The sequence below is a fragment of the Protopterus annectens genome, chromosome 8.part1, assembly GCF_019279795.1.
Source record: "Protopterus annectens isolate FY-2018-M chromosome 8.part1, PAN1.0, whole genome shotgun sequence".
In the NCBI taxonomy this organism is placed as follows: domain Eukaryota; kingdom Metazoa; phylum Chordata; order Ceratodontiformes; family Protopteridae; genus Protopterus; species Protopterus annectens.
The window spans coordinates 373,402,830-373,418,984 of NC_056742.1; the positions used below are offsets into that span (position 1 = coordinate 373,402,830).

At 34.7% G+C, this 16,155-nt stretch overlaps 1 protein-coding gene across 1 annotated transcript in view; it reads left to right on the forward strand.

Moving 5' to 3' along the window:
- ABCC12 (ATP binding cassette subfamily C member 12) overlaps positions 1-16,155 on the forward strand; it is a 1,155,696-nt gene that overhangs the window by 434,758 nt on the left and 704,783 nt on the right. The window contains exon 6 of the mRNA XM_044081948.1: positions 3,696-3,929. Within this exon, the coding sequence (XP_043937883.1) occupies positions 3,696-3,929 (234 nt within the window). The remainder of the gene's footprint in view (positions 1-3,695; positions 3,930-16,155) is intronic.

The following is a 16,155-nucleotide window of genomic DNA, read 5'->3' on the forward strand; positions in this document are numbered from 1 at the left end:
AATGTTTGTAGGGGGTAAGCTCTTCTGCACCTCCCACACCCCCTGCTAATTAAATATACCATTTCCAAGATCATACTACAGAGAAGAAAACGGTAAATATAACGTTCCTTACTGTACAGCGATCTCCATTTAAATGGTTTTAAGTTTCAAAACTTCAAATTTATGGTCTCGACCATAGGAAAGTTGACATTCTGAAACTTCAACATTTAGAAGTAGACCTATATATATATATATATATATATATATATATATATATATATATATATATATAGGTCTGTGTTGTAGTAACAAAGCATCATTACCTCAAATGTGAAAACATGGAGACAAAATACACGAAATGTGAAAATAACAAACAATGATAACATCAAAACATATAACATCGAAGGTGAGTAGCGGAGAATACACCAACATGTAACACAGAGGCACAACCCATGTATTTTGCACTAGTTATCCTCAATATTATAATTTGTAGTTCGACTTTATCATCGTCCATGATTTTCACATTTTATATATTTCGTCTTGATATTCTAATGTTTGAGGTATTGATGTTTCTTTATTGTAACATAGATCTATATATATATATATATATATATATATATATATATATATATATATATATATATATATATGGTCTACTTCAGATGTTCGAACTTTCATATGTTTGACTTTCATATGGCCGAGAACATATGATCAAACGTTTAAAAGTTCGTATGAACATCTGATAAAAAAAAAATAAAACAAAAGAAAAAAATTACTTGAAAGTTATACCAACTCCGAGATCACACTACAGTATGGTAAAGGCAAATCTTCCCATTTTGTGCTGTATGGAGATCTCAAGTTCGATCATATTGTCTCGACCATATGAAAGTCAAACTTTTGAAAGTTCGATCATATGAAGGGGACCCATATATATGAAGGGGACCCATATATATATATATATATATATATATATATATATATATATATATTTTTTTTTTTTTTGCAGTCTACTCATCTGAGTCATAACTTATTGTACCTATGTTACTCATTGTCAAACAGACAAGTGAACTTAGGTGGAGGCACTTACACCTTTCACATATTTCAGGTTTGGAGCTTGGTATAATACTTTGATGTGTGGTGCCCTTTTTCAGTGAACAAGAATAAGGGCAAGGTGATTGGTTTCCCTTGTCTTCTACCTAGCTGGGAGCCCTTTGGTTCAGCTTATAATGGTTCTACTAATTGTGATAAGGTAGTGTGGGGTGCACATATTTTTCGTGATTTTTAATTCCTAATGTCATTAGTTTGTTGCATAGTTATCTTTTAGGTATTGATAGTTAACAGCATATAGTATCTGCTTTGTAGTGGTTTACACACATGAAAGTTTATTAAATACTGAATTTGGATTTCAGTGTAAATATGACTGAATAAAATAATTGATTATAAAGCTTTTGGGGCTATCTTACTAATCCACTTAATAAATGAATGAATGAATGAATTATTAATTAATTAATTAATAGACGCATGAATTAATAACCCATTTCAGAATGCTTGCCTTACCATAACTGACAAGCACTTCGCAATCACATGGTATAAGCACAAAGTCTTTCAAGGCAGCTATACAGTTGTTTCACTACTAGGCAAGAACAATTTCTAAGTGCATGAAATTGTTCCATTATTTCTAGAACCCCATGCATAACTGTCAACCTCTCAGCTTTCAAAATAATAGCAGGGAGCCATCAAAAATCATAATATAAGGTTCAAAATCATAACTCTCAAAATTTGCATATGTATAAATTCATCTGGGGGTAGAGACATGAATGTGCAAACTTGCCCTCTTGGTAGGTGCAACCTATAAAATTAGGACCCCTGTGGTGCTAACAGATGCAGAGCTACATAGCTTTATCAAAAATGTATCTTTATTATACTTTTGCCATATGTGCCAGTCATAATTTTAGTTTAGATAGCCTTTGGCAGATTACTGAAAACAGAAAATTATTGTAATATAAGGTTTCAGTTTAAACTTGTAGAGCTTCAACATCAGGCTGCACAATTTCCTACTTGAAGTCTCACAATGAGACTAAATGGAAATATTTTTGACAGGGCTCATGTCTGATTTTTTTTCTGATTGGCTACATATTTCAAAGAGTTAACACCTTAATGAAGTTCACCAAGACTCTAGCTGTCATTTGTTCCTTTTCCATATGTTTCAGTAAGTCTGTAAGGCAGCCAAAAGTTCTAAGAGTGCCACAGGGGTGGGGGGTTAGGAGCATTACAGTGTTTCCAGAGCTTTCAACTTAATGATTCATGATAAACACATTATAGGATTTATATTGCAAGATGTTTAAACAATAAAACAATGCCTGCTATGTTGGTAGTTTGAATGATTTAACCTCAAGTGTTTTAATAGTATTAAGACTATGGAACAGAGATGCAAATTTACAGTAGTTTGTTTTAAGGCAGTTGTTGCACATTTATATTGAGATCCTGTTCATGCTTTCAGTGTGCCATAACTGTATTTAAAGCCTTGCCAGACTATAGCCAAGAGAGTGTACAGAAAGCTCCAATATGAGAGGAAGTGGTGGTCAGCAGGCAGTGAAAGCATAAAACAAACAAAAAAAGAAACTGCAGGACACTATATAATTAGATGTCCTTCTGTTTTGTTTTTTGAAAGTTTAAACAGAAGTTTCATGCACTTCTCAGTCAGAAAAGATTGTTGTGGATTTAACAAAGTGCCTAGACCTACTTTGTAATTCTATTTAGCACACATTTTTAGCCTTTTATCTGAAATTAAGACTTTTTAAATGTACCAATTATTGCACCTTGACCATTACAAACTTGCATAAAAGAAATTGTTGAGTGAAATATAGCAGATTAGTTCTGAGATCAACTCTATAAATAGTGACAATGTAATAAGGAATGTCCAAAATGAAAATTTCATGAGCTTCAATTTATTTTTTTTTTTGTGGAGGAGCATAAGCCTCCCTACCCTTCATGCAGGATAGACTTACTGACTCAGCCTTATTTATAATCAAATCTGATGCCACAATCTGATGTCTCGGTGTATCAAGGTCTCGGTCCAGGTTCATCTGATGCCACAATCTGATGTCTCTGTGTATCAAGGTCCCAGTCCAGGTTCATCTGATGCCACAATCTGACATCTCTGTGGATCAAGGCCCCGGTCCAGGTTCATCAATTGCTGGCTTAGTGAAGTGTTGTTATGCTGAGCATGATATGATACATTGAGCAGAAAGGTTGGGATTACCCCCCCCCCCCCGCCCTGTAAAATCTATATTAAAGCCCATTTTGTAGATAAAGTGAGAAGGGATTTCCATATGTTTGCATCAGTGTAATAGGACTGGATATAGCAGGCAGTCAACAATTGGAACTTTTCAAGGAAAAGTGCAGCAACTTTGAACTATTGCCAGTTTGCACAGTCTGCTGCAACAAATTGGTAATCTCATGGTTCATCTTTTGTAAACTGTTATGTCCCTAAAAAGAACTCTTTAATTCGTTATACATTTTTATAAAATAAAGCTGCAGTATATATTTAACATGAAAATAACAATTATACTGTAGAAGGGACAGTTGTGGTACAATATAGTATAGAATACTCTGCACAACGCTATAGAAAGATTTACTACAAAATTCAGACATTGTGTCACAGCAATGCTTTTATTAACTATTCATCATTATGTTTTTATTTATTTATTTTGCAGAGTATCTTAACCCACAATATCCTGAAGTATATTGAAAGTGCTTCAAATGATACCGTGCATGGTGTAGGACTCTCTATAGCACTTTTTATCACTGAAGCATCAAAGTCGTTCTTCTTTGCCTTAGCCTGGGCTATTAACTATCGCACAGCTACAAGACTGAAAGCGGCAATTTCCACAGTGGCATTTGAAAAATTAGTGAGCATGAAAACTTTAACTCATATCACTGTTGGAGAGGTAAGTAAACAGGATTTTGTTTGCATAGTCAAAATAGAACCACTTGTTTTACATTTATGCTGCTTTTATTAAATTCTGGTATACTGTGATTACTATTGTTTCATAGATCTACTGTGATGACATCAGAATTGTCATATTTTGTACCACTAAGTAACTATGTTGCTTTATCTAGAATTTTGCAATTTCTGAACTCAGAAAGTAAAATAAATTCCTTACAAAGCTACACTTTTAAATGCAGGTCCATATACTTCAAGGGATGACCCATACTAATGAAAAATAGTGCAAAATAAAACAATTCTTCAAAATATTTCCATGATTTAGGGAGAAATATATAGGGTGATATACCCTCATGTATTAGTGTGAGCCATGTTCTGACAACAGCAATTACAGGCTGCATTATTATGCTGACTGTGGCTTGAAATACCCTAATAAAAGCTGTGCACTAAAATATAGTCATCTTAAGGAGACAGTGATGACATTTTTTGTCCCACTTTGTATGCCCTCTGGCTGAACATTAGCTGGTCAAGTTGGTTCCTAATGATCCATTTTTTTTCCTTTGTGTCCCTGGTACTACCACAGAGGTAATAACCCAGAGCTGGGGCTCCTCCATTGCAAGTTAGGAAGCAGAAGTAGTTCAGAGCAGAAATTCCAGCGGTATCATATACATGATCCTACACATGCCAGGTCAGCTTTTGAATCCCTTTCCTGGATAAAGCTACTGAAATGGCATGCGTTGTCACACGTAGCATTATTTATCCCCATTCTCCTCTGCATTCTGTGCTGAATTGTAATGACAATCCTACACACATCTATGGCGCTGTGTCGTCACTGACAGTATTTCTAACTGTGGGTGAATATCCCTTCTCCATTTCTCAGTGTGTGAGCTGACATAAAGCCACACCTCCAGCTTTCCTGGTTCACCCATTACCTGGTCCATTAACTGAACTAAGGATGTCTGGGTTGCAAACTTAGCGGCGTGAATACCAATGACCTTCAATGACCTTTTGCTCCATCATTGTTACTGTTGTCTGCATGCGGTAAACCAACTTAGTTTCAGTGTACACAAGACTAAACTATATCTGTAATATCTTGCTTGGGTGGTAGTTCTGCATGGATTTATTTAGGACTAGCCAGGTTGGATCCCAAGACTGTAGCCTCACAGTCAAAATGCACAGTCCAGAAGGGATTAAACCCTGTAAAATTACCACAAAATTATTACAGTTGCTGTACTATGAAAATAATTTTTATGTTTCAAATTAATAAATGGACTCAAATTAAATGAGAAAAAATGTAGTATAGTAGATATTTCTAAACAAAACATTTTTCCATATTATATAGGTAACACATCTCTTCAATCAGACACTGTCTTAAGGGAACAAGTCACTCTTGTTGATAATTCCTTATCATTTAATCTACATGTCTCTTCAGTAGTCCAGAAAGCTTTCTTTCTGGTTCAAGTAATTCCAGAGTCATTCCTCTAGATATAAAAAAGTCTTAACTCTCGTTTGCTCATATCTCATCTGACCCATTATTGAATAAAATACTCTCTTTGACATGTAGTTCTCTAAATAAATCACTCAGCTTGAGAGATCTCAGATATTCCTAAAAGGTCACTATCATCAAAAATATTAGTTATCAGGAAAGATTGATAGCCCTCTCTGTGGGTTCATTTATTTATTTATTTGAAATTTTTTTTATTAGATTTTAACTAAACAAATTGATCACAACAATAATTGTGTTTAGAAATTTGAGAGCATAAAAAAGAACAATATGAACAAGAACAAACAAGAACAACTATTTATAAGAGTATCTAGTAACAATGAAGAATCTCAAAAAAATCGTGTACATTACAATTGATATGCGTATAGCTATTTTTGTTTATCAAGCAGTTCCTTCAAATTTGTCCATGTATTATAATAGGAGATGATTCTAGTAGATCTTGATTTAATGGTGATCATTTCCGAATAACATACCTCAGTTGCAGTAACCTTCATTCTTCCAATTCTTGGTTATAATTTTCCTCGCAATTGATAAAATGGATCATAAAAGAAGGTATTTCATTCTTTTAACACAAACAGGAATAGGGGTATTAAAAAGAACTAATGACTTACATAAAAAAAAATGTCCCCAAATAAAGCCTGTAAAATAGATTAATGTTATTCCAATAAAGTATAAGTACAACACAATCAAAGAACATGTGTTGCCAATCTGCTTTAAGCTTCTTACAGCTCCAGCAAACTTGCTTCTTTTTAAACATTAATTCAATTTTATGAGGTGTGAAGAAAGATCTGTGCAAGAATTTCCAAGTAAGAAAAGTTTCCATCTAAGAGAAATTGTCTGTTTTTAAGATATTAAATATGATTTTTATTTTTTATCATCTTAATCTGGAGACATGTTATTAATGTGAGTAAAATAGTTCCAATAATTGTCATTGCAACTTTTTGTTTCTTTCCTCTCCACGCTATATAATTTAGATAAGAGATCCTCTCCCAGTTTGTCTTGTTGAATTAATAATGTTAAAAATTCAATTAATTTTGGGATGAGATCGCTTACCATCGGTTGCTTTAACTTAATTTTGCCTTCTACATATTGTCTGCAAGATTGTACATCCAACCACATATCTTTGCTTAAATCATATTTACTTATGATATAATCAACAGAATGCAGTTTTTTCATTACTCATTAATTGAAACCAATATATCATATTTTTGATTTTTTTGTAATCACCGTGTCTAACATTGAAGTGAAAATATTATTTTGAGTATATGCTATAGGGAAAATAAGAAAAATCCATGCCTTAAATGTTGGATTTCTATAAATTAAGTTTCTAAAGGTATTTAATATAGTACAAATATACTAAAAGTCAGTTGTCTGGTGACTCCTTTCTGAAAACTAATCTTTTAGTAACCAATGTAAACTATTGTGTAGTATAAGATTATGATAAGAGTCTATGTTTAAATTTTATGTAAAGGCATCCCAGAAACCCTTTCCATCTGGCTATGTAAATATTATTTAGCCAAAGAGATATTGTTTTAATAATGATAAATAATATAATTTTTAGATCAGGTAGTCCAACCCCTCCTGCTATTTAGTCCCTTATATGATGATTTAAGGCAATTCATGGATTGTTGGGAAACCAAAGAAATTTTAAAATTAATGTATTAAATTTATTAATACATGTTTTAGATAGAGGTAAAGATAATGACTGAATAACATAAGATGCTTGGTAAAATAATCATTTTAATTATAGATAGTCACCCTTCCATTGTGAAGAAAACTTTGTTCCATTTATTTATTAGATTCTTTATACTGATTATGCTGTTATATAATTGTAATTTATTATATTATGAATATGTGTTATAATCATCCCCAAATAGTTCATTTTTCTCTCTCTTTGACAATGTATTTGACAATGTATTTGATAAGTCTATAATTTATCCTATCAATATTGGCATTTATGGGTAGTATTTTTGTTTTGTTATCATTAAAGGAGAAGCCAGATTTTTTTGGAGCACATTGATTGGCTTAAATATAACAGACAGGGAACTATCACTGTCACTCAATGTTAGAAGAATGTCATCAGCAAATAATTGGACTTTAGAAACCAAATTCACACTTATGCTAATGCCTTTTATGTCTACATTTGACCTAATAAAATCAGCAAATGGTTCCATAATTAGAGTGAAAAGCAGGGGTGAAAGAGGGCATTTGGGTTTTCAGACAGAATAAGAGAACATATTTACAATATTAATAATGGGATTAGTGCCAATGCTCTGGCAAAACATGCTATACAGAAGGGCACAGCCCATAGCTTTAAGTTTCTAGCCATTGACACTATGACACCTAGTATAAGAGGGGGAGATGTAAGAAACATAACTGAAACAAGTGAGATGGGATGGATTATTAGAATGAGGGTGAATAAGGGGAGTGGACTTAATGATAAAATATCTATTAAACCTGTATTAAAAGCATATATATTAGTGTATATGTATGGATGTTATGCTTGGATTTTATTCACATTTTTTTTTTCTATTTCTTGTTTCTTATTCTGTTTTATATATGGATTTCTTAGTACTGTGGCACTTTAAATACTATCCAAAAACACAGTAGTCATGAACAAACAGCTTTAATGAAGCTTTCGGGTCTACACCCTTCATCAGCACATAAAATCAACTTATACAAACCACATTTAAATAGAGGAACATTTGAAAATCACATGAACAAGCCAGCCATTCAGATAAAGACCCAAACTAATTATGCAAATTATTTAAAAGCACATCATACCTAAATTTCTTAAATACTCTATTATACTTATAAAATACATATATAAAAAATATATAAATATACTTAAATCATCCATATTAAAATAAAATATAAGAAACATTAGAAAAAATGATAAGACAAATCAATTCTCATAAATTCTCCCTTTGTCGCTTAACTAACACTGGTTTTATACTTACTGACCCATTTAGGCCCGGAGGTTTATCAGCCTGTAGACGTACAATCCATTCATATTCCTTCAATAACAAAATATTATCTAGATCACCACCCCTAATGCCCATTTGTACCGTACAGATGCACCTAAATTTAAATGCATGTGTTCGAAATTCATGTAAATGTCTGAATAATGCGTTTGTCTCAACCTTCCTTTTAATCTCAGACCTATGCTCTGTTATTCTATCTTTAAGCTTCCTAGATGTTTTCCCCACATAAAAAACATTACATGAAGTGCAGTTAGCAAGATAAACTAGCTTAGTGGTATTACAATCTGCTCGAGAAACAAATTTAAACCATTCACCTGTTATGGGGTGCTGGAAGCTACTACTACTATCATTGATATCAGAACAACAGACACATTTGTAACACTTAAAGGTCCCCATACTAGCTCGTATAGGGACGAATTCTGTCAAAAAATCCTTATAACATAAAATTTGTTTAAACGTTTGACCATTTCTAAAAGCAAACCTTGGAACTGGACCTAGTAAATCTTTTAAGTCTGGTTGAGACATCAAAATTATCCAATTCTTTTTAATTATTTTACAGACATTATTAGTATTAGCATTATAAGTGGTGGTAAATCTAAGAACAGAACTGTTAACTGACCTATCACCTTCCCCTTCTGTTGTGCAACATAAGTGGTTCAGGGATAAAGAACCAAAAACTGGTCTATAGGGGCCCCTTCTTCCTTGCTTCACCTCCTCATAACTCATATTAACATCTCTAGGATGATACCCATTCTCAATAAATTCTTTCCTCATCTTCTCAGTTTCTTCCAAGAAAACTTCCTCATCAGTTGTTAACCTACTAACCCTTATCAGCTGAGATTTTATAATACCTCTATAGATATGCATTGGATGCATACTGGCAGCATTTAAATACCTTGCTGCATGCACATCCTTTCTATGTACCCTTGTTTCCAACCTACCAGGTCCATCTGCATTCCCCCAGGGGACAACATCCCTATCCTTGAAAATGTTCTCTCCTTACTTACCCTAAATATTGCCTATGAAACTATCATACTTGGTGACATAAACATAGACTGGACAACACTTTCTTCCCCATCTCCTACTCATAGTCTCAATCTATATGGCTTCCATATCTTCCTCTACCACGTACAATAGGATCTCTACTTCAGGATCTATAATATAATGGATCCTTACTTCAGAGGAGGGTCTGAAATAGGGATCTGTAATAGACTGGATCCTTACTTCAGACACTCGTCTTTACCATAACCCTGGCATTCTCCCTAAATCCCTAAGTGACCATTCCCCGATTTATATTCATAGATACTCCCAACACCTTCCCAATGAACACCTTTACAAAGAACGCCATGATCTGACTCACTTCAATCCTATTTCATCTCCACATTGTCCAACATTAACTGGTCCTTACTCAGCAATCCTCACCCATGATGCTGTAGCCTCTATCAATACTCTGTTTCTAGATGTGATCTATCATCATCAAATCATGGAGAAATGCATCCAAAAACAACTTCTTAAACACCTGTTAAACCACAACCTACTAGCTGACTGTCAACATGGCTTCAGGCCTTACCACAGCACCACCTCAGCCCTTCTTTCCTTTACTGACTGTATCAACAAAAACCGGAAAAATAACATACTAACCTTTGCTCTCTTTATTGACCTATCCAAAACTTTTGATATGCTCAACCACCAAATACTATAAAACTTATTTAAAACTTTTGCTCTTGACTTTGGTGCAATAAAATGGTTCAAATCACATCTTCTTAACAGACAGCAGTCAGTGCGCTGGGAAAACAGCTTATCCAACCTCCTACCTATTACCCTTGGAGTCCCCCAAGGATCAATACTGGGCCCCCTTCTGTTCTCAATCTTCATCAATGATCTACATACCAGTCTGTCCTCTGCTACCTGTATACAATATGCTGATGATTCTACTTTGATTTGTTCTGCCGCATCACCCTCTGAATTGCACTCTATCACCCAACAGACTTTCCAAAATGTTGAAAAATGGTTCTTAAACAGATGCCTAATCTTAAACCCCAAGAAAACCAAACTATTACTTTTCTCCCCCACTCGAAAATCCTCTCCACTCATCTTCTCTGTCTTCTCTATTAATGGCACCTACATATCTCCTGACCCCTCCACCAAGCTCCTCGGAGTACAGATAGACAACAACCTATGCTTTGACTCTCACATTAACAGCACAATAAAACTAGTCAACAGAAAACTTGTCTCCTTGTTTAAAATTAAATAATTTCTTACACCACTAGCCAGAACTTCCATAGCACATACCCATTTGATTTCTACTCTGCGCCTCCCCCATTTATACATATCTGTCCAAAACTAACCTCTCCAAACTAACTGTTGCCTACAACAGTATTGCCAGGTTTGCCTCTGGCTCTACCTTTAGAACTCACCACTGCCTAAACTTAAAACAACTGGGATGGCTAGAACTGCATAATCTCATCTTATTTCACCAGCTCTCTTTAGCCCATAAAATCCTCTACAAACCTGCCAGCACCCCTATACTCACTACTCTCATTAGCCCTTATTGTAATCTCAAAAGTCTGCATTCCTCTAACAAACGTCTAATGTCTACCTGTAAATCCAACAACTTAGCAGGCGATTCCTTGTTCTCCAACACAATTGGAAAAGTCTGGAACTCCCTTCCTTCCAACCTCACTGCTCTCTCCACTCTTCCCAGCTTCAAATCCCAACTCAAAACTCACCTCCTAACTCACTGGCTCTGCCCCTGAACTCACCTCCTAACTCACTGGCTCTGCCCCTGCTCTAACCCTGACTAGCTAGCATTCTGCTCCTAGAACTCTCACTTATCTTGCTTCAAATCTTGTCAAAAACTTACTACTAAATTCAAATTCGAATTTTCCCCATGATGTTCTTATTTTGCTTATTGCAGACACTGTAAAAAATATTATATATTTTTTTTCTCTGAACTATATGTGCAACTTTTTTTAATGTTAAATGCTTTTAATGATTAATGCTCAATGTTTAATGTATTTCACTTGGAGCTTTTCTCCCCGGGCCTCTGCTGAAAATGGACATAAATCCAGTTGGACCAGCCCGGTCAACAAAAGTAAAATAAAAATAAAATAAAAATGTACTAAACTCTATGGCACCTTCCAGGAAAATCAGGGTAAAATCAAAATTTCTCCCCTGGCTATCTAAGCAAACACACTCTATCATGCATCAGAGGGATGCTGTCTGGAAAATTTGGGCCAGAAGTAAAACTCCTCCCTTACTCCAACACTACAAGGAACTTAGAAACAGGTGTAAAAAAAATTATCAGAGACAAAAACATTTCTTTGGCTCCAATCAAAATAGCCCACACAACAACCCCAAAAATTCTGGTCTAGCATAAATAAAATCCTCAGCCCTGGTAATCATCCTACCCCCACTCCTTTCCCTCTTAATACTGCCTCTGAGACTGCTGCTCTCTTAAATAATTATTTTATTGAAAATATCCAAAAACTAACTCCAAATAGCTCTACTGCCATCTCTCTACCCTCTCATCCCAGACCTTTTTCCTCTAATACATTCTCCCTAAAACCAGTTCCCACTCCCTTCATCAAATCACAACTAAATAAACTTAAGCCCTGCTCTCCCTCTGTTGACAATTTACCTTCCTACATCCTTAAAATTGCTTCCAGTGCTATCGCTTACCTTGTCTGTAGTCTTATTACTTTTCCTATTACTGAATCTCTCGTTCCAGACTTCTGGAAATCCTTCTACACAATCTCTTTTCACAAAGGAGGTAACTCCACTGACCCATTCAACTAATGACCTATTGCTATACTATCCACCCTTTCCAAAATTCTTGAAAAGTGTGTCCACACTCAGCTACTTAAAACACCTGCTAAATAATAACCTCCTTACTCCCACCCAACATGGCTTCAGCCCTCACCATAGCACTTCTAAAGCCCTGCTCTCATTTACCCAAACTGCATCAGAGGCCCATGGCAATAACCTACTAGTTTCCTATCTTTTCCTTGACCTCTCCAAAGCTTTTGATACTGTCTGTCACTCTAAACTAATTAATAAACTCCATGACCTTCATCTCTCCAACTCATCTTTAAGCTGGTTCTCTATCTAATTATCTAATAGAAAACAATCCATATACTGGAAAACTGTCAACTCCCTGTTTCTTCCTGTTAACACTGGTGTACCCTAAGGCTCAATACTGGGACCTCTCCATTTCAATATTTTTACTAACAGTCTATCCTCTGCCTCCAACCCCTCTACACTTTTACAATATGCCGACAACTCCACCCTTATTACCACTGCCCACAGCATCCCAGAACTCCTTGCTCTTACCCAGGACACATTTATATCCATTGAAACCTGGCTCGCCGACAATCAACTGAGTCTAAACCCAAAAAAGACAAAGCTTCTACTTTTCCTTCCCAAAACAATGGCACCACACAGATCCACTTTCTCAATTACCTTCCACAACAATACCACTATCAGACCAGAACCCTTTACAAAATTAGTTGGTGTTATAATTGCTGATGAATTAAAATTCAGCGTACACATCCATCATTCCATAAAAAAAAAAAAAAAAAACACAAAAAAAAAAAAAAACACCAGAAACTTGATCTGCTGTACCGGAATCACAAACTGCTCCCTTCTTCCTCCAAACCCTCCTTGGCTCTGTCTCTCTTATTGCCCTATGTTTCTGTATGCTGCTACAGTTTTGACCAACCTTCAGTCTTCACTTCTCTCTAAACCACAGCAAACATACAATAAAGTAGTTGGATTTGCCTCTAATCTGCCTAATAAATCCCACTACTGCCTTGCCCTTAAATCATTACAATGGTGTGAATTCCCTAAACAGTTGTCCCTTTCTCAACTGCACATCACTGACTCAATTCTTTATGATCCCACTTCCTTTCCCAACATTTCTAACATTGTCTCCCTCTATAACCCCCGCTGTCAACTTCGTATATCTGACAAACACCTTCTTGACATCTATAAGCCATCAAAAATATTGGCAAATCCCTGTATAAGTACTCTGTAGCTCACACCTGGAATTATCTTCCACTGAAAATAAGAAGCATCCTTTATAAGCTTCAGTTCAAACAAGAACTCAAACCTTATCTTCTTAACACCTGGTCCTAACCTTGTCAAGCCCGTTCTGACTTCTGACTGATTTCTTCCTATATTCTATTTCTGATCTCTTGAGGTTCTCTCGCTCTTTTTCTACCCACTTTCTTCTTTTCTCACTCCTCTAACACTGAAATTTAGAATCCTGGAAATCTGCTCTTGTAAATACTCCTTCTCAGGACCTACAACTGCTGCTATTGTATTTGGAATTTTTGAAACTTATACATTAACCTTTTGACATTGTTTATCTCATTTTTATAATGTCTCTTGTCAATATTATTGAAATTGAAGTCCTATTGAAATATTGAGATTCTTATTTTTGCATTAGTTACTGCTTTTTCTTTTTGGATTGTCTTGTATATGTAATTGGAGCTTTTCTCCTCGGGTCTCCACTGAAAATGGGCCTTTGGCTCAGATGGACCAACCTGGTTAACAAATGACAATAAATAAATAAATAATAAATAAATTAACATCAAGTTTCTAATAAAAAGGTTGCCAAAACCATATATATGTTTGTGTCGCTATTAATGTAATTCTTCTATGAAACATTCAAATATAGTCCTCAAGAAATGTACTCAAGAATAAATCACAGTACATGCAGCATTATTTTGCTTTCCTTATTAAACGATAAAGAGACAACACTTCTGACAGATCTTAATTTAAATACTGTATAACATTCACCAAATCTTTGGTTTACATGCTTTGCATAGCTTTCCTATCGTTTGTCTTATGTAACAAACTATACTGCTTTATATAATAGCGAGGGTATGTCCGTATGCTTATTTGTCATTCAGAAAAAGATATCAAAACTAATCATCTAGAAAGAGAAAAAATAAACTTTTGGTAGCCTACTATAGCATAGTGAATTATATTATATGATGTCTTAAGAGTACAGTACAACTTTGATTTTAATTTAAGTCAGCCAAAAATCAGAGTTTAAGTGTGTTATTGTATTCCCCATTCACAGTCTTATGGTTTCATTGATTTTGTTCAACTGAGAACTTAGTGACATTTGAGCTACAGTATTATTCATAGGTTCCACCTATTATTTAAATTAACCTTCTAAAACTGTCCAGCAATCAAAATCATAAGCTGTTGGGGCGCAGCCTAGATGGGCAACTGAGAGCATTGAATTTTGAGAGCTCCATAAACTAGTATAATATAGGAAAGTGTTGTTATTTTCAAGTTTAAAATGTCAGAAATCTATAGATAAACTACTAAGCTACATAAACATCAATTTTGGTGTAGATGTACAAACATTTTCCTGTCAAGTAACTTGGAGATATATTGAGTCACTGAATATGAACAACTCAAGGAATTCTCATCCAGATGCTGCTTTGAAAAAAGAACTGCAATTGATGACATCTACCTTACAGGAACTATCTTTGAAGATGGGTGGCTTTAAAAATGACTTAGAAAACCTCAAATTAAATTCTGAAAAACAGACTGATACTCTTAAGGAACTATTACAGCAACACCATACAAAAATAACAACTATAGAGACTTCTTTAAATGGCATTGAAGGGAGACTCAAAGAGGAAGAATTCCAAAAAGAATTTCTGCTTAAACAGAATACATGGCTGCTTAACAAAATAGATGACTTAGAAAACAGGGAAAGGAGAAACAACATACTTATCTTTGGTCTGCCTGAAAACACCGGAGGTGAAGACATTGTTTCATTCTTAACAACCTGGATTACTGAAATATTAGACTCGAAAGAGGGACTTTCATTTGGTATTGAAAGGGCACATAGAGCACTGAGGAAACCTGCTTCTAACTCAACAAATACTCCACCTAGATCCATAGTTATAAAATTTCTTTCATTTCTGGACAAGGAACTAATATTAAAATCTGCTTGGAGAATCACCTTTAAAATACAATCAAAGCCTGAAAAGGTTTGACAATGATTAGTCTTCCAGAATACTAGAACAAAGGAAAACAGTCTGGCCAATAATAAAACTGTGGAAACAAAGCAACATTAAAGCATAGCTGGCCAATCCAGCCAAGATGGAAATACTTTTTGCCAATGAGATGAGAACCTTTAATGACTTAGAAGAGGCTGCTATATTCATCAAAAACAACATCATAGTGCCTGTCCCAGAAGAAATGGAATGGATGACCCCTACTCTTAAAAGAATAAAAAAAAACAAATCCTTGGACTGTTGCTAGAAAGAAGAAACAAAAAACTGATTCCACGATAGCTACCTCCCCAAAAAATAACTCTTACAACTACATCTCTCAAAGTATCACCTGGTATGGTACAACACTTGTCATCTGTTTTTATTTTTTAAAAAGGAAGGATTCTTAAACAACTGAGAAACAGTAATGATTTATTCAGAATGTTCAAAGAGTCCAATAATTCTTCACAAAGGTAGATCAAGAATTACTATTTACATTATATATAAGCCAAACAAAGCAACATATAATACAAACATAGAAGTTTCTATTCCCTTACTTGAACTCAATGAATACTTATTTTGTTAATTTTTCATTGTTTTTACTTATAATAATTTAAGTAATAAATTAACTAATTCAACAAGGTACCATTCATCAGAGTTCAGACTCAAATGTAACAAATTAGCATCATATATACTAGTAGTAACAGTAGAGTGTTTTGAAAA